Source organism: Gopherus evgoodei, chromosome 19 (assembly GCF_007399415.2).
Source record: "Gopherus evgoodei ecotype Sinaloan lineage chromosome 19, rGopEvg1_v1.p, whole genome shotgun sequence".
Lineage (NCBI taxonomy): Eukaryota > Metazoa > Chordata > Testudines > Testudinidae > Gopherus > Gopherus evgoodei.
The window spans coordinates 5101240-5119319 of record NC_044340.1 but is presented as its reverse complement, the minus strand read 5'-3'; the positions used below and the strand labels follow the sequence as shown (position 1 = coordinate 5119319).

The window sequence follows — 18080 nt, the reverse complement described above, 5'->3', positions numbered from 1 at the left end:
AGCGCCACATCCCCCCACACTCACTCCTATGCCACTCTGCCAGAGTCCAAGCTCTCTGAGTATGTCTACACAGCAAAGAAAAACCTGTGACTGGCCCATGCCAGCCAGCGTGGGCTCATGGGGCTCAGGCTGCAGGGCTGGTTCACTGCTGTGGGGACTTCCGGGCTTGGGCTGCAGCCTGGGCTCTAGGACCCTGGGGGATGGGAGGGTCCCAGAGCTCAGGTTCTGGAAATCTACAGAGCAATGAAAGAGCCCTGCAGCCCCACCAGCCTGAGTCAGCTGCCCTGGGTTTGTCTTTGCCCTGTTGACATAGCCTTAGGGGCAGCCCCCCTTGGACTCCTCCTGCCAGTTGCAGTTGGTCACAGAGGTAGAATACCCAGCCTGTCAAGCTGCAGTCTGGCTACTGCAGAGCCCCTTGCATGCTGCATAACACTTCCTTCTTTGCACCTGCCTTCCTAGGCCAGGTAATGAGCCTGAATTTGTCTTACCCACCCAGCCCCACTCTTCACCCAGCCACCGGTCAGGGCTTTGGATTTAAACAGTTTCAGCTGCTTTACTAGCATAGAGTTTGGGTTTGGTGTGTGTGTGTGTGTTTTTTTTTTAAACATCCTTTTTGAATTCTTACTGCCTGTTTATTCCAGACTGTGCATACTATTCCCACCCACGCCCCAGTCATCAGCCCTCTTAGCACCACCAATCTGATCTTGTTTACTACAGAATCCTCTGGAAACTTCACTGAAAGCTGCATACAAAATAGCTTTCTGGTAAAGGGCCACAAAAGAGAGAGATTGCAAAGTAGCATCATATGAAAATAGCCCTCCGTGCCCATTTGCCATGTTGTGGCTGTGCACTCCTCCTGCCTGCCTCATTCCCACCCCCAGGTCCCTGCCCCTATGCATGCCTCACCTTCCTCAACACAGCTGTAAGAAGCGTCTGCCGATGCCAAGTGGTTTTTCTATAGCTCTTTTTGGTTTTGCATGTGATTTCTCCAAAGAAGTTGGAATGTCAATAAAGGAATGTTGCTATGAACCCTGAGTGCAGAGTAGTCCTTTGCTTGGCTGGTGTTTCCAGTCTCTGGGAGCTAACGTGTCTCTGCTGCTCTCCCCCTGCAGCTCAATTGGCTACTATTGTCCCCTAACTCAGGTCCTGCTGGCTTCTCTCTGCCCCAGCTACACCATGGAGACCATGGAAGCACCAAGTCCTGGCACCAGTCAGAGCAGAGGCCAATGGAGACACAACAGGGTTACTGTGAAATAAACATACAAAACCTCTGTCCTCTGATTGGCTAACAATCTCTCTGGGTCAGCCAATCAGGCTACATTGATTTGCACACTCAGTGGTTATGTAGAAATACTAACTGATGCATCCCAACCCAGGTGAAGTGTATAACAGAGAAAGTGTTTACTAGGCTGTTCGATGGGTCCCTGCAAGGTCCCCCCAGGCAGTAACTAGGAGACAGTAAAAACCTTCATTATTTTAAAACAAACAAAAAAACAAGTCACTTATCAAAATCCAGCTGAGGTTTCTGAGCTGAACAGGAGCCAGCGCTGCCCCCCGCTCACACAATCATGTTGAGTCTGGACTTGGTGGTGCTGGCAGACTCTGGCCTTGACACTGGCTGCTCCAGGAAACGGCTCCCAGGGTCGCTGTCTTGTCTCTGCAACGAGGTGTCTGAGATCCCCGGGGCAGTGGCATCCTCCCTGTAAAGAAACAAGAAACGAATCAGCTAGCTCTGGCACCAACTGGTTGAGCTCTATCAGCATCCGTGAACACGACTGACACCAGCTAAGGATGCGGTCCTCTGTCCCTTTAACAAATCACTCTCTGCTCACTGGTGCCGAGTGACACCCATGTACTGAGGGACTTGCCAGCCTCCCTATGGGAAATCACAATCGTTCCATCAGATCAGTTAAAGACAGAGAAAACCTATTACCCCATCACCTGCCCCATCCTTCCTGCTAGCCCATGGTGTTGCATGTTCTCCAGTCTAGTGGCAAGTGACCCCATCGCCTGCCCCATCCTTCCCACCAGCCCTATGGTTTCACATGTTCTCCAGTCTAGCAGCAAGTACCGCTCAAGTCGGAGGCTGCGCAATTGCGGTGCCTGATTCTCAACCTTCAACTCCAGGTGCACCTGGGACCTCTCAGCGAATTCTGCATCCCAGATCTTAAAGACGTGTTAGCTGCACAAAGCCACCTATTTCTCAAAGCCCCACTGGCTGCCTGTGCTCTGTGTCTCTTGCCCAAACATGACAAGCCCCTGGGAGCAGGATGGAAATGGTGGGAGTTGTCAGCAAGAGTCTTTCAATTTTGCTCAAATCTTCCCTGGATCAGCAGTGACCTACAGCAGCCCCCACGGGTGGCTGTTCGGCAGCCTATGTGAAATGAGCTGGTGGATCGCAGTTCAGTTTCTGGGGGACCGGCATCCACATCCCCACAATAGAGACTAGCTTCCACTCGCAGCCTTGGCAGAGACGCGAAGCACAGACTGAACTCCCCTCTGCACTGCAGGTCAGGGAGGAAGCATGTTGGTAGGGGACAGGGAAGTTTGCTCTGATGGTGGGCCTGCCTTGGATGGATTTTGCCCTGGGGGGCAATCTGGCTGGTGCCTTTCATGGAATCTCAGTGAGATCTGAAGCCAAGTCTGAAGGGTTCCCCTTACTGCCATCATGAAATTATACTTGTGAGTGCCATGTGAAGCACTGGCCACAGTACGCCCCAAGAGGAGCCTTTATAGACTGATCCGTGCAGTGTGACTGAACACATCCTGCCTGCTTTAGCCATGGAAAAGCTTTGCTCAGGGGTTCTAACCTTATATCGTTCCCGGTGTACGTGGATTGAGACTCCTTCTTGTCCTTCTTTCTGTACCAGAACAGATAGATGGCAGCTGCCCCGAGCAGCAAGAGCACCAGCAGCACTCCTATCACAGCTCCTGCGGTCGCTCCAGCTTCTGCAGTGCCTATTGGGAACACAAACCCAAGAGGGGAAGGCTGGCTTAGGAGGTAACTCTGGGCTTTCCACTCCCCGGCTTAGATTTTTGTGATCAGCAGCCAATAACGAGCCCCAAATTTGGCCCTTAGTGACTCTGAAACAACCAAGGTGTGCAAGAGCCCTAAGGAAGAGCCTGGAAAGGCAGGCTAGAGAGAAGCATCGGGAAGAGAGAGGGAAAGGAAAACAGAGTGACCGAGTAAGAACAGGGAAAGGACAGCCAGGAGATGATGCCAGAGCAGTCAAACATTCCTAACCAACATAGATCTGTCATGGGTGCAAAGGCTGCAGGCTCCTTTGCTTGGTCGTAACACAATTAAATCAACTCTCTGTGATGCTCTGGAGTTCGTTCTGTCTCCTCTCAGCCAGGCGACCCTGTTCACACCTATCCCAGCACACCACTTTTTAAAAAGGGCGGTGTAGGAACCTTCACATCCTTAACCAGTAGAAGGAGCCACACCAACTGCTCTCCCCTGGATCAGTAGGCCCATGCATCAGTCCCAGCCACATTCGTCTAGCCACAGGTTACAGAAAGGGAAACTGAGGCAGCAGGAGGAAGTGACTTGCCTGAGGTCACACAGTGAATCAGAGTCAGGATTAGAACTTGAGGGCTCCCAGCTCTGCATTATCCTGCTAGTCCTTTAATCACCAGACATAAGATGAACCTGGGAGAGCTTTCTGCATTCCAACAGAGCAGATTCGTTTTGATGGAAGATAGTCTCAGAAATTGGAGTTAGAGGAACCCTTTCAGGTCACTTTGGGCAGGGCTAGGAGTGTTCCCTGTTGGGGCATTTTCTAAGGCTCTGCCCTTTAAAAGGTCCACATGTAGGCACTGCCACCCCTCCTATGGGAGAGACTTCCCCAGTCACACACCGCTCTTTCCCACTCAGAGAGGACTGCCTCTCTGACAGTGTCTTTCCTTCATTTCCTCCCTCCCTCCTGGCCCACCATAATGCCTCTCCAGATGGGGCATTTACACCCTTCCCACAGGCAGCGGGCTCTCAACCTGTCCTTTTAGGCCTCCTTCAGTCAGGCTGTGAAGCCAGCTAAGAAGGGAGCTGTCACAGGTGCCAGCACTAATTAACACAGGGAGCCGGACCTGAGTGGGATCCACATGCCAAGTGGGGAAACGGGACTTGACTAGTGGAGGCCAGCGTTAAAAGCAACACCTGGGATACTTAGCCAAGACTCTAGCAATCACATCAGCCATGCCATCAGGGGTTCGTTCACCTGCACATCTACCGACGTGATATATGCCATCATGTGCCAGCAATGCCCCTCTGCCATGTACATTGGCCAAACCAGACAGTCTCTTCGCAAAAGAATAAATGGACACAAATCTGACATCAGGAATCATAACATTCAAAAACCAGTGGGAGAACACTTCAGCCTCTCTAACCACTCACTGACAGACTTGAAGGTGGCAGTTTTGCACCAAAAAAACTTCAAAAACAGGCTCCAAAGTGAGACTGCTGAACTTGAATTAATATGCAAATTAGACACAATTAACTCAGGCCTTAACAGAGACTGGGAATGGCTGGGTCATTACACTAATTGAATCTATTTCCCTATGTAAAGTTCTCGTCACACCTTCTATGGGTCATCTTAATTATCACTTCAAAAGTTTTTTTTCCCCTGCTGATGATAGCTCATCTCAATTGATTAGACTCTTCCTGTTGGTATGCATACTTCCACCTTTTCATGTTCTCTGTATGTATAAATATCTCCTGTCTGTGTGTTCCATTCTGTGCATCTGAAGAAGTGAGCTGTAGCTCACGAAAGCTCATGCTGAAATAAATTAGTTAGTCTTTAAGGTGCCACAAGTACTCTTGTTCTTTTTACCAAGGGAGAAGATTTCCTTGAACTCTAACTCCAGAGCCCGAATCTGAGATCTGCTTCGGAATTTGTCATCAAACACGGTTTGTCATTGCAAAAGGCAGGTTTGTTGAAACCAAAACGTCTCATGACAATGGATGAGTCAAAACTCAGGTGGGGCAGGTGTCAGCTCCAGGAGAGACACTGCTCCAAATCAGGCATTTGAACCTAGATCTTCTACATAGGAGGGGAGGGCCCAAACCACTGGGCTGTTGGCTATTTAGGAAGGCAGGATTCTGTTTGTCTCACACTGTTTCACAAGTATGTTGCACGCTCAGGTTTGTTCTGGAATGAAAGAGACTGTTGGGCCCTTGCCATTTTTCACATAGCGGCATTCGTGTTTCCCAACCAGCCCTCAGGCATTCCTGACCATGCCCGGGCTGAACGCCAAAGGAGCTAAGCCCAGATCCTCAGCCAGCGTCAGTCACTTTCCCGGCCAGTGGGTGAAATCTGGGTGTAACCTCCCACTGGACTGCTCAAAAATCTCAACTCAGGGCTCCCCACACGAGGAAAGCGGGAGAAGAGGAAATGCAAAGGAGCCCTCAAGAGAAGGGTTGATGTAGATAAGAGATGAATAAAAAACCTCTCACTGCAAATCCTAAGTGATTCCCCGTTGGGGCTCCTGTCTGAAGATGGGTGAGTGTGGAGGCCCCATGCTGTAGCTAGACGCTGGGCCTGAGCATAAAGCAGCTGTGGCTTCCCCCAGGGTGGGAAGGAGCAAGTACTCTCAGCAAGAGGGAGATATAAGCCTCAGCTCTAGGACTTCAGCCTGTGCATCAGCCACTAGATGGTAGCAAAGCCTTATGGTGAGGGGTTGAGCGAGAAGAACCAGCTCTCATTCCCCAGGCCTTGGGTCAGGACCCAGGGCATTGCAATCGACAGGGCACACGGGTCCTGCCCCTCTGGAAAGAGGGAGCAAAAAATGTCCCCCTTTCCACCCATTCCCCAACCTCCTGTGCCACCTTAATGCAAGCAGCTCCACACCCCACCTCTGAACCATCAGCAAGAAACCATCTCGATGCTGACAGTCCCAACAGTTACTCTCATCCCAGATGTTCCCTTTGAGGGCATTGCAGCTGGAAAGTCCTCCAATCCCCACCCCACCTGCCCATCAATTAAGTTTCTGGGCTGCACCTGGGATGGAGCTGGCCTGTCTCTCTCCTGGGGAGGAGCACAGAGCAGCTATTCATGTCTTCACCATATCCGCAGAGGAAAGCAGGGACAGGGGAGGACAAGCCCCACCTTAACTTGGTGGTGGGTAGCACAAGTGCTAGGAATAACAGTGGCCATTTCTGCCGATTTTCCAGTGCTGCAGATAAAGCCCTCAATGGTGCCCGCTAGCCAACCACAGCTAGATAGTGCACAGTAGAGAGAGGGGTAGCTGGGGAGGTGGCAGGACCAGGGCCGTCCTTAGGCATAGGCAACGTAGGCAGCTGCGTAGGGCACCTGAAAATTTGGGGCACCACTGGGTCTTAGTGTCCACCGCTTGTTTTCCTATCCCTGTTCTGACCCTTCCTGCAGGCTCCCACAGATGGCTGCTCTAGCCTGGTGAGTCTTCCTTGGGAGGGAATCTAGTAGTTAAAAGTGAAAAAACCTCCAGCCTGCCAGACCTATTAGCACAACATTGAAACTGTTAAAGAGACATTCAAGGGGTAATAAAGCCATTTAACAGGCATTTGCCAACCCCAAGGTATATACTGACGGGTTTCAGAGTGGTAGTCCTGTTAGTTTGTATCAGCAAAAACAAGGACGAGTCCTTGTGTCACCTCAAAGACTAACAAATTATTTGGGCATAAGCTTTTGTGGACTAGAATCCATTTCATCAGATGTCCACGAAAGCTTATGCCCAAATAAATTTTTATACTGTCAGTTTCTGACTTTACTGACAAAAACAGTTGTGCATTAATGTAATATTTACACTGAACATGTCAGTCTACAGGACCTTAGTTTAAAATTTGCTTTAAAAATATTTCATTAGTGAGCTGGTGAAGATTATAAAATCACATTTCTAAAAAATGCTTGCATAGAGTTTTAGATGCACAATCATCTTTAGCCTTAAGTGTGTGGATCTTCAGACATAGTTTTTTAAATAAATCCTTCAAAAGACCTCCCTTATCTAAAATACACATTTTAATAACTATAGTTAAAAAAAAGTGCTTCCAAGTCTTCCTGTCCTTTCTGTCCATCCCTTCACCACCTCTCCCCCTACTCCTCACTGAAGAGAGCCCTTAAAGGGACAACAGTCCTTCCCTTCCAGATAGCTGGACAAAGAGTTCCCTTTCTTTACTTCTGACTATCCGACAAACTAGTTTTAAAAGAACCCTTCAGCAAAATCAGTACCTTAGTAAGACAAAATCCTTGTTATACCTAAAATCTTTGGAAACATATTTTTTTAAAGTTGGTGAAATTTCATAACCATGTCTCTTGTTATGGAGATCACACAAAGTAAATTACTGTTCCCTTTTTCTAAAAGCAACGAACATTGTTATGAACACACTAAACCTCTCTGATTAATTTAAAAGAAGTCTGTTTCAGTGAGTTAAATATGTAGTAATCTGGAATGCTGGATTAAGATTTGAGTACATTTAAAATATAAATTCAATTTAGAAATACTGATGAAGAAAATGTAAAACAGAGAAGAGCTGCATCATTTATTCCATTATATGTAATGTTGTATTCAGCAGAACAGCTGACTCACCCTTACTATGAAGTTTTTGCAAATAAATCTCTGACAAACTTCAGGGCATATCAAAAAACCTGTGACTGATATTTTTTATTCCCAAATTTTAGTGCTTTTAATTAGGTACTTTCTTCATGTCCATTCTGCATGAGGGAGAGGGCATGGAAGTCTCTGCGGGGAACTGTGACTCTCCGCCACCATGAGGCAGGCTGGGGATCTCATTATCCTTTGCTGTCAAGTCCCTCCTCCCCCTCCCCCACCAGGCTGTGAGCTTGGGCTGCCATCCGGCATAGGGGCACCAGTTTAATAATACTGCGTAGGGCCCCATAAATCCTAAGGACGGCCCTGGGCAGGACAGTGTCATAAAAGCCAAGGGGAGAGGGCAAGAGGTTGTGGGGAGTGGGAGTCATGGCCAGGGAGAGGTCACACTTGCAGGTGACCTTGAGGACAGTAAGTTTCAGTGGAGAGAAGAGGGCAGAAGGCAGAAGGAGAGGAGGATAAGGCAGAGGTGTAAATAGCCCACTGGAGGGTCTTACAGGAGAAGCCAATGCATGGAACCCAGCCCTCGTTAGCAGGGGATGGCTCATCTGTGGCTGCGCTCTGAGATCTGGGCTCAGAAATAGGGACTAGGGATGCTCCTGACAACCCTCCGCCCCAACCCAGAGCAGATTGGATCATTTACTTTAATTGAATCAACTAACACTATGTGATATTAACAGGTTGCCATGGTGAAAAGCTGCCTCAGAAATCTAACGGCTTGAAAAAAAAATTGCCCATAGCAACGTTGGCTTGAGCGGGAGCCCTGTGTTTCTCTGTTGTAGAGGGTAGGCAACCGGGGTGCGGCTTTGCATGCATGGTCTAAGATATTTCATTCTCAGGGCCTCTTTGCTTTCTGCCCTGCTTGGTACACCTGAAAGCTCCACAGATGAACATCCAGACGTTGCTGCTTGTGCTCTCTGTCCAACTCCCAGCATGTTTTCTAGATGCCACTGAGGGCAGAACAACTAGCATTTCACAAGGAAACCAAAGCTTCTCCCTCTGGCTTAGCTGCAGAACGTGAAGCTCCTGAACTACCTGTCGGTGCCCAGACATTCTGCAACTTTTCATTTCTTTCACAATGTCCCAGTTAGCGTGTTATTGTAGCCAGGACACAAGACAAGGGCCTGTCGTGTCCACTAAGACATGTCCGCTGGCCAGCAGCTTGCACACGCGTTTGTGCCTTGCCCTGGCATCCAAGAGAAATGTAGAAACTGAGTCCAGCCTGGGAAGTTTGCACCTATCTTTCCATCGGGGAGAGGAATTTGCCTACATGTGGAATTGTTGGTGGGTGGAGCCCAGCCCCCAAAGCCCACTGCCACCCTGGAGACTACACAGATTTCAGAACATGCATGGAAATCAATGGCCTCTTCCCTGCTTCCAGATGCCACCTCGCCTCCCCAGCAGTATGGCTTCAGCAGGGACCACTAGGTGGGGATTGCAGGCTTTCAGCTAGTTCCCTGCACATCCAAGCTGCTAAGTTTTATCATTGTCTCCCTGCAGGACTGTAAAGATTGTGCTGGTCCCATGTGACCTCGGCCCTTCCAATCATTGCTCTCTGTCAGCGCTCCAGTCTCCAAGGCGAGATGCATCCAGGAGCATAACTGGCAGATGCCCATTGGACCCTGGCATAGCAGGGAGGCACCAGCAGGCATATTGCGGAGGAGGGGTTGGGCCACGTGGGCAGAAGGCAGCGCTCCTGGTGGGCACACAGGCACAAAGAGAGCGGACATCTTACCTGACACGTTAACTGTCACTTGGCAGCTGGCGTGGCCGAACTGGTTGGAGGCCACGCACTGGTAGGTCCCTGAGAATGCCAGCGAGAGGTTTGTCAGCTGCAGCTTCCCTGTTTGGTCATCTGTAAGGAGAAAAGCAGCAGGACAATCAATGCCAGAGGCACCTGAAGGAACCCCCCTGTACTAGCAGAGGAAGCGGGCATGGGGTAGAGGGAGCAGTGGGACTCAGCAGTGGGCTTTGGCAGCATTTCAAAAGGGTGCAGGGCTGCAGATGCCCTGGATTCTGGGACGAGCTGTACCCTGCACAAAGAGAGATAGGGAGCGGGAGTGGGAGTAGCCAACCGTGAGCACATGGAATGACCCTGGTCAGCTGCAGGGACTGACGCTGGGACTTTCAGCTCCTAAGGCCACTGACACGTGAGTTAGAGGAACTCCACTAGCTGCAAGCAAGTAGCAGACTATTCTCCTCTCTAGAGCCAGCCACTAGAGAGAGACATTGGCCCATTTGCTAGGCCAGTGTAGTTCACACAACGGCATGTGTGCCTAGCACCCTGTCCAGCAAGGCAGCTTTGTAACCCAATTCCCTACCATGTATATCATAAATAACCCATATTGGACACTGGGACACCTCTGGGTGATTGGTTGGGAAGGGCTGGGAAGGGCTTCTGAAAGGCCAGAGTCTGCTGTCAGTCAGTCCTTCTCTGTGTGGGGGTCGGGGAAGGTTCAGTACTCAAGCTCTGTAGATGGACTTGGCAGAAGCAGCCTGTTATGCTTACAGACCAGGTGCCAGCTCATGCCAAGGCTCACTGAACACTGACAAATGCCCAGCTGGAAACCAGCCTAGCTCACCAGTGTGTTAGCATTGTTCAAACACTGAACACATTATATCTCGAACATCTGTTGTGACTTTATGACATGCTTGAGAGCTTCTGTATGTGTTAATCTCACATATAACATCTGTATCCCAGAGTGTAAACTTATATTGAATGTTTGCATTGTTAACCTGCGTACCTAACCAACCAGGAAAGAAGCATTAATTAATGAAAAGTGCTGGTCCTGCACACAGGAAGGCCCATTGAAACTGGGCCCATTGAAGGCCCATTGAAACATCAAAGAACAAAAGACTTTGTTGATTGTCCCTTCCACACCCAAGAGGAGACAGGTGCCAACACTTGTCCCATAACTTTGAACTCTGGGAGAAGGGAATAAAGGGAGACCAGAAGGGAGACCAGAAGACTATGATGATTGGAATTTGGACGGGGCAACATTTTCTAAGCATAAGCAAAGGATCCCCAAGCTGCTTAGCTCTAAAGCAGTGGTTTTCAAACTGGCTACGCGAACTCTCGTCGCGGGCATGTGAGAAAAATCCTGTAACAGCGGACGAGTCCTGCACCGCAAACAACATGGACTGTGTCTGCCGCTCTCTGGCCACCCAACCGTGAAGTTCTGTGCTGCTGCTGGTAGCGGCGCTGCCTTCCGAGAAGAGCCCAGCAGTGGGACTGGGATTCCTTGGGCCCCACAGGACCCACTGCCATAACAGCGAGAGCGGGATAAAAATTCAAGAAATGACGCATGAGCGGGTGGGAGTGGGTATTGCGTGGTGGGATGAGAGTGGGTTTAAAAAAAAAAAAAAAGTTCTCCCATGCTGCAAACAACATGAATGCCCCAGCCAGCAGCTGCTGCTCTCTGGCCATCCAGCTGTGAAGTTCTGCATTGCTGATGAGGGTAGGTAGTGGACTATATTATCTGGAAAGGGGCATGCGGCCTAAAACATTTGAAAACCACTGTTCTAAAGGACACAGAAAGCTTGCATAATGCAGCGGCTTCTATTGCCCTTTGGAACCAAAGACAAAGTCATTTGTGTGTGTATGTTTACTTGCTGGAGCCTTGTAAATAGCCCCCTTATGTCTTTTTCTTAGTTAATAAATCTTTAGTTAGTTTATTATAGGATTGGCTCCAAGCATTATCTTTGGTTTGAGATCTAAGGTACAACTGACTTGAGGTAAGTGACTGGTCCATTGGGACTGGGAGTAACCTGAATATTAATGTGATTTTTGGTGTAAGGGACCATAAGAACGGCCATACTGGGTCAGACCAAAGGTCCATCCAGCCCAGTATCCTGTCTACCAACAGTGGCCAATGCCAGGTGCCGCAGAGGGAATGAACAGAACAGGTAATGATCAATCGGGGGAGGGATAGCTCAGTGGTTTGAGCATTGGCCTGCTAAACCCAAAGTTGTGAGTTTAATCCTTGAGGGAGCCACTTAGGGAACTGGGGTAAAAATCTGTCTGAGGATTGGTCCTGCTTTGTGCAGGGGGTTGGACTAAATGACCTCCTGAGGTCCCTTCCAACCCTCATATTCTATCATTCTAAGTGATCTCTCTCCTGCCATCCATCACCACCCTCTGATAAATAGGGCCCTTAGCCTCTATCTATCACAAAGACAGGCTTATGAGGGTGGCAAGATAGAGCAGAGTCCCCCAGGGGACTGGCCATTACTCTACAGCAGGGGAGCCCACTTGTGGCTTTTTTTTTACCATTAAAGTGCAGCTCATGGAGCCCCCCACCCCCATTCTCCACCTACCAGACTGGGGAGTGGGGGGAGAGCTCAGGAGCTCTGCTTTACAGCAGGGTGGTGGGGTAGGGGCTTCTGCCCAGCAGGGAGCGGGGCTCTTGGGGCTTCAGCTCTGTGGAGCACACCTGCTGGGACTCAGGACTTCAGCGGGAGCAGAGCCGACGCCCCAACCCCCCGCTCTAGAACTTCTGAAGATTCTCATACGTGGCTCAGAGGGCCAGTTAAGTCTGGCCACCCCTGCTCTGTAGCAAGGCTGTGGTAGAGCTTGAAGAGTTCACACGTGATACTTGATTGGTGAAATCTAAGTGTAGAACACCCAACTGGTCTGGGGTTTGAGCCCTGCTTCTTAACAGTCTGCCCTGAGGTTGGCACATATGGTTGTGAGTCACCCTAGACACAGCCGATGGGAACAGCTCCACCCAGTGGTCAGCGGTAGTAGGGGAGCTGGGTCTTGGCTTTGCCCCTTCCTGTATCTCCTACAAGCTCATGCTCTTAGATCAAGACAGATAGCCGAGGTTGTCTGAAACAGGCCATGTGCCTTCTATTCCCCAGGGCTTAACAGCCCAAGAATGAGACTGCAAAGAGACTGGCCCTTGAAATAAACATTGTCATTTCAGTCACTTAAGTCCATTAACGGGCAAGATGCTGGTTTCCTGCCCTGAGTCCAGAGGAGAGACAGCCCCGGAGTGGAGACTGCAAGACATCAAGGGGAGAGACTGGAAAACGTGAGACTGTACAGGAGACTGGCTAACCTCGGAAAGGGAACAGTTAGTTCCACTGTCACTGAGAGCTTCACCAGCATCTCTCACCCAGCTCCTGTCCCAGCATCTGATGGAGGATTCAGGCCTTCTGATCAGACTCTGTTGAAAAGGACTCAAAGGGGCCTTTGAAGAGGAGGTTTTGCTTCTAGGCTGTGTCCTTTGGGGTTTTTCTTTAAGATCTGTTCTAAAGAGCTAGTCTGGTTTAAACTCGCTGGAAGAAATTCTGGTGAAGAGCAAAACCACTGCTCTGAAGCTGAGCAGTAACTCCTCTACAGCTTCCATCTGGGACATTAAAATGTATTCAAATAAACAAGGACATGGTATTTGCCTCTGAAACTGATCCACAGGTGCAACCTACTGGTAGCAAAGGAAACTGCAAATGGCATTGAAAAAGAAGTTTCTAAAGCTAAGATTAAGGGTCTGATCCTGAAAACTCATACTCAAATAAGTAGTGTCTACTCTGGCCAGTGCTTTCATTTAAATCAATGAGACTACTCCTGTGTGTCAGGACTGTGCGAGTTGCAATGTATTGCAATATATTATTTATCCACCAGATGTCTCTGTGTGGGGTACAGAGTTCCAGACTGTGTGGTTCTTGGTGAACAAGGCAGACAAAGCTGGACCTTGAGCTGTGTGGATCTCTGGCTGTGTCTGTAGTTTAGAGCTGTTTTCTTTTATAAATGTAGTACCTTCTAATTCATAGGATCTGTGAATCCATATATCAGGATGCACTTGAGAAAGAGTTTGTGGGACTGGGGCCTGACCTTTTTTCCTAATTTCTAAAATATTCCCTTTGATTCAGAGATTTACTTGGGACTCACAGCTGGTTACTCCAGACTGTATCTGGCCATAAGAACCTTGAATTCACACAATCACAGGAGGTCAACATTAAATATGATACCTGGATTTTAAAAGGGACTGGTTATTCCCAAAATCACAACAGTGAGTACCTCCATGCTTCAGATATAAACTTTTCTGCCAGGGGAGGAAAGAATCTTCCCCAACCCTGAACAGCTTTGTACAATTGGTCAGATCCCTTTTTCACCTTCCTCTGAAGCATCAGGCCTAGGCACTAGGGATACTGCATGCGATGGACCATTGGTCCCATCCAATATGGCAGGTCATATGTTGCTGTCTGGATTCCTTCAATTCTGTTTTTATAAGATTACGCCGAATCTGTCAGTGGAAGCTTTAAACATCTCTGCACAGGAGAGTCTAAGGGATGGCACTCCCCACCTACCTTGCACCATATTGGCTAATGGCAACGAGGTTTTGGCGTCCACCCGTGACCAGGCGTAAATCGGGGCAGGCACCCCCTCCACAGAGCTGCAGGTCAGTGTGGCGTCGCCCCCAATCTGGGCATATTCTGTCCCTTTACAAACAGGGGTAGATGGAGGCACTGAATAGGGAACGAGAAGAGAAAACAATGGATTTCTGAACTCAGAGCATTAGCTACCATTGTGTAACATGGCACCTGGATGTCTCCTCTGCCACTGCCGTCAGCTGGTACCTGCTCACCGCTGACAGTTGGGGATTGGGGCTTTGAGTAGGGGGTTGGACTAGATGACATCCTGAGGTCCCTTCCAACCCTGAGATTCTATGATTCCTGCGTCACTGCCATGTTTAACCGAGTCTTGTCTATTCGTCCTCCTGCTCCCCACATCACCGGCCCCTCCCCTCCTCTTCCCCTTCCACCCACTCTTCTTGCCATCCATCAAGCTCTCTGAAAGGGCCTCTTTGCTATTTACTAGGGTGCCACACAAAGGCCAGTGAATGGAAAGCTATTGTAATAATTGCTCTTCTCTGGCACTTCCCACCCAGAGATCTGAAAGTACCTTCCAAGAAGGTCCAGGTCATTGCCCCGTTGTACAGATGGGAACACTGATGCATGCGATACAAGGGACCAGCAATATCCCAGCCCCAAGGCCAGACAGATGGATCCCAGCTGCTCTCAGACCCAGCTCTTCAGGTCCTGCTCAGAACAGGGATCCCCATTCAGTGGTGGGCCATGGGATCGCAGTACCCAGACTCACTCAGCACAGTGAAGTGGATGAGCCCTGAGCCGCTACCATAGAAGTCTGGGGGATTGTTCACCACACAGATGTACGTGCCGTTGTCCGAGGCGCGGACGTTGGCTAGCTGAAGAGTCGCATCCCCCATGGTAGGAGGGTCGTGCAGGAGGCTGAGCCGTTCGGCCTGAGAACCGGGCTTGTACAACTTGTCATTAGTGAAGTAGAGGATCTGCAGAGAGAGGATGTTCTGGTGAGGCCTCCTCAGAGAGAGGGGTTTGTCCAGTGCTGACATGGTGAATGAAGGGGGAATCAGACAAGGGAAGCACCGGAGTGTCACCCAGCGCCAAGAGCAAACCTGCCCTCTGGCTGGCTCTGCATTTCATTGCAAAGCATGTGGCTTGGGAGAGTAGGTTAAGGTGAAAGCTTCAGAGACTCCAGCAGCCAGCCTCGGGGCTCATGCGAGGGGGAGACGAGGGGCTTTGACAGATTCATCAGTAGAAAGAAATACAAAAGAAGGAGAGGCTAACACTACGCAAAGTGGGACATGAAGTCAAAGGGGATACTGAGCCAGCAGAGATACAGACCAGCTTGTCCCAGCCCCTCAGACCCGGCAGCAAGGGGCCAGGCAGGTACCCAGACAAAGCAGCCGTCTCAGCTCTTTCCAAAGCCCTTATAGAATTTAACACAAAAAGAGCGACAGAGAGCGAGCACGCAGAAAGGCTGCAAAATGGCCCAAGGACATACCCAGAATGTACAGTCTTCCAATACAACACACAGTCCGGCCTGAGCCATACACGGCGTATCCCAGGGGAGCACACAGTCCGGCCCGAGCGGTACACGGCGTATCCCAGGGGAACACACAGTCCGGCCCGAGCGGTACACGGCGTATCCCAGGGGAACACACAGTCCGGCCCGAGCGGTACACGGCGTATCCCAGGGGAACACACAGTCCGGCCCGAGCGGTACACGGCGTATCCCAGGGGAACACAGTCCGGCCCAATCTGTACACGGCATAAGCCAGGGGAACACACAGCCCCGCCCAATCTGTACACGGCTTAAGCCAGGGGAACACACAGCCCCGCCCAGTCCGTACACGGCATAAGCCAGGGGAACACACAGCCCCGCCCAGTCCGTACACGGCATAAGCCAGGGGAACACACAATCCTGCCCAGTCTGTACACGGCATATGTCAATGGAACACACAGTCCCGCCCAGTCCGTACATGGCGTATATCAGGGGAACACACAGCCCCGCCCAGGCCGTACATGGCATATCCCAGAAAACCTGCCACAGGGCTAGCAATAAAACCCAGATCTCTTGCACCCCGCCCAGGGCTTTAACCACAAGCCTATCCTTCCCCCTCAATGGATAAGACCATCCCATTGGCTGTTCCCACTAGGTGTCCGAAACAACAGTTGTATCTGCAGTGACACTCACTACTGTACATGCCTCTGAGCTTCTCATTCGATTGTCTCCACAAGTCCTTCCCCAGCCTCCCACTTGATCCTGGTCCCATCCCTGCTCTTGGATGTGTGGCTTCCCTGGTGTTTCTAATAGCCCTGGTATACATCACTCGGATCTGAGAGCCCCTCAGGCCTGGCTGCTCCCCCCACATTCTGCAGTAACATTAGAGCCATTCAAAAAATCCAATTTAATTTCCACCAAAAGTTGGGAATGAAATGGATTCAGCTGACATTGCTTCGGAAACGAGAGAGAGGGCCCTTTGTGTCGGTTCCAATTCATTTTGTTGCTGTTGGAACCATCAAAGATTTGGACCAAACTGAGCTGCTTTCAGGAAACATTTAGACAAACTTCATTTTTTGACTCAAAAGATATTGGTTGGGAAAAAGCAACACCAGCTCTTATGTAGGGTGTCTCCTTCATGGATCTCAAAATGCTGGACAAAGGGGGGCAGCAGCATTAGCCTCATTTTATAGATGGGGAAACTGAGGCACAGGGAGGGCGTTGACTTGCCCAAGGCACCCCGAGAACTAACGGCAAAGCTGAGAGTTGAGTCCAGGTCTCCCAAGTCCCACTCCAGTGCCCTATCCATTAGGTCCCCTGCTCTAACAATGAGCCCATCAGCCTTTAGGGGCTTTTCCTTGGCCTCGCTCTTGTTCCATGGTGGTTATTTGTGGACCAGGCCCTCAGCCTGGGCTGACAACTTTCACCCCCGTTTTTCGCATCAGCTCCTCATACAGGCATCAACAGCCTTGAACTATCCCCACCTGGCTTTCCCTGGGCTGGAAGCAGTAATATGTTGAAGAAAGCTCCCCACAGGCCCTGAAGTAACCCCCCCCAGGCTCCTCCCCTTGGTACCCTGGTGCCTCCCTCACCTGCTTGCTCTGCTCAGGTGCTACAGAGGCTGGCGCAAACTTCCACTCCAGCATGAAATTTTTGTCAACCGAGGTTTTATAGTGGCAGGGAAGTTCCACACTGGAGCCTCGTTCCTGCATCACGGGGTCCTGTGGCACTGTCACCTCCACACACAGCCCAGCACCTGTGGAGGAGAGTGAATGAGTCCTTCCATTCTGTCACTGCCTGTCCCCTACTGCAGTGTCCTGCTCTCTGGCCCCCGCAGCTGCAGCCTCCCTGCCCTCCTGTCCATTCAAAATACTGCAGCTTAAACAGGATTGCCAACTCTCCTAGACTGGCTGGCAGTCTCCCGGGATCAGCCTCAATCTTATGGTGACCCTTAAAAGCAATTTGGGAGATTTTAATAGGCCAAAAGTCCAGTCGGTGGCACTGTGGGAATAAGGCAGGCTCCCTGCCTGCACTGGCTCTGCGCAGCTCCCAGAAGCTATCGACATGTCCGACTCCTGGGCGCAGGGGCGGCCAAGGGCTCTCCATGTGCTGCCCCCACTCTGAGCACCGACTCTGCAGCTCCCATTGGCTGTGAACTGCAGCCAATGGGAGCTGTGGGGTTGGTGCCTGCAGGCAGGGGCAGTGCGCAGAGAGTCTCTAGTCCCCCCTGCGCCTAGGAGCCAGACATGCTGATTGCTTCTGGGAGCCATCCAAGATCAGCACTGCCTGGTCAAAGCCTGCACCCCAACCCCTTCCCCAGCCCTGAGCTCCCTCCCACATTCTGAACCCCTCGGCCCCACCCCCCAGTCCAGAGCCTGCACTCCAACCCCCTACCCCATCTCTGAGCACCCTCCCACACTCCAAACCCCTTGGCCCCATCCCCTACCCCAAAGCCTGCACCCCAACCCGCTGCCCCAGCCCTGAGCCCTCACCCAAATTCCAAACCCCTCTACCCCACCCCAGAGTCCACACCCCCTCCTGCATCCAATCCTCTTGCCCCAGCCTGGTGAAAGTGAGTGAGGGTGGGGGAGAGCAAACAAAGGAGGGGAGGGGAATGGAGTGAATGTGGGCATGGCCTTGGAGCAGGGGTGGGGTGGGGCGGGGCAGGGCAGGG

At 50.7% G+C, this 18080-nt stretch overlaps 1 protein-coding gene across 1 annotated transcript; it reads right to left on the bottom strand.

Annotated features, from left to right (window-relative positions):
• Positions 1 to 1237: 1237 nt before the first annotated feature.
• Positions 1238 to 17420, bottom strand: VSIG2 (V-set and immunoglobulin domain containing 2). Its single transcript, XM_030538578.1, has 6 exons — positions 16999 to 17420; positions 14684 to 14891; positions 13891 to 14049; positions 9317 to 9436; positions 2811 to 2958; positions 1238 to 1700 (listed from the first exon to the last, which is right to left on the bottom strand). The coding sequence occupies exons 1-6, from the start codon at positions 17116 to 17118 to the stop codon at positions 1559 to 1561; spliced, it is 897 nt and encodes a 298-aa protein (XP_030394438.1). The 5' UTR covers positions 17119 to 17420; the 3' UTR covers positions 1238 to 1558.
• Positions 17421 to 18080: the final 660 nt, after the last annotated feature.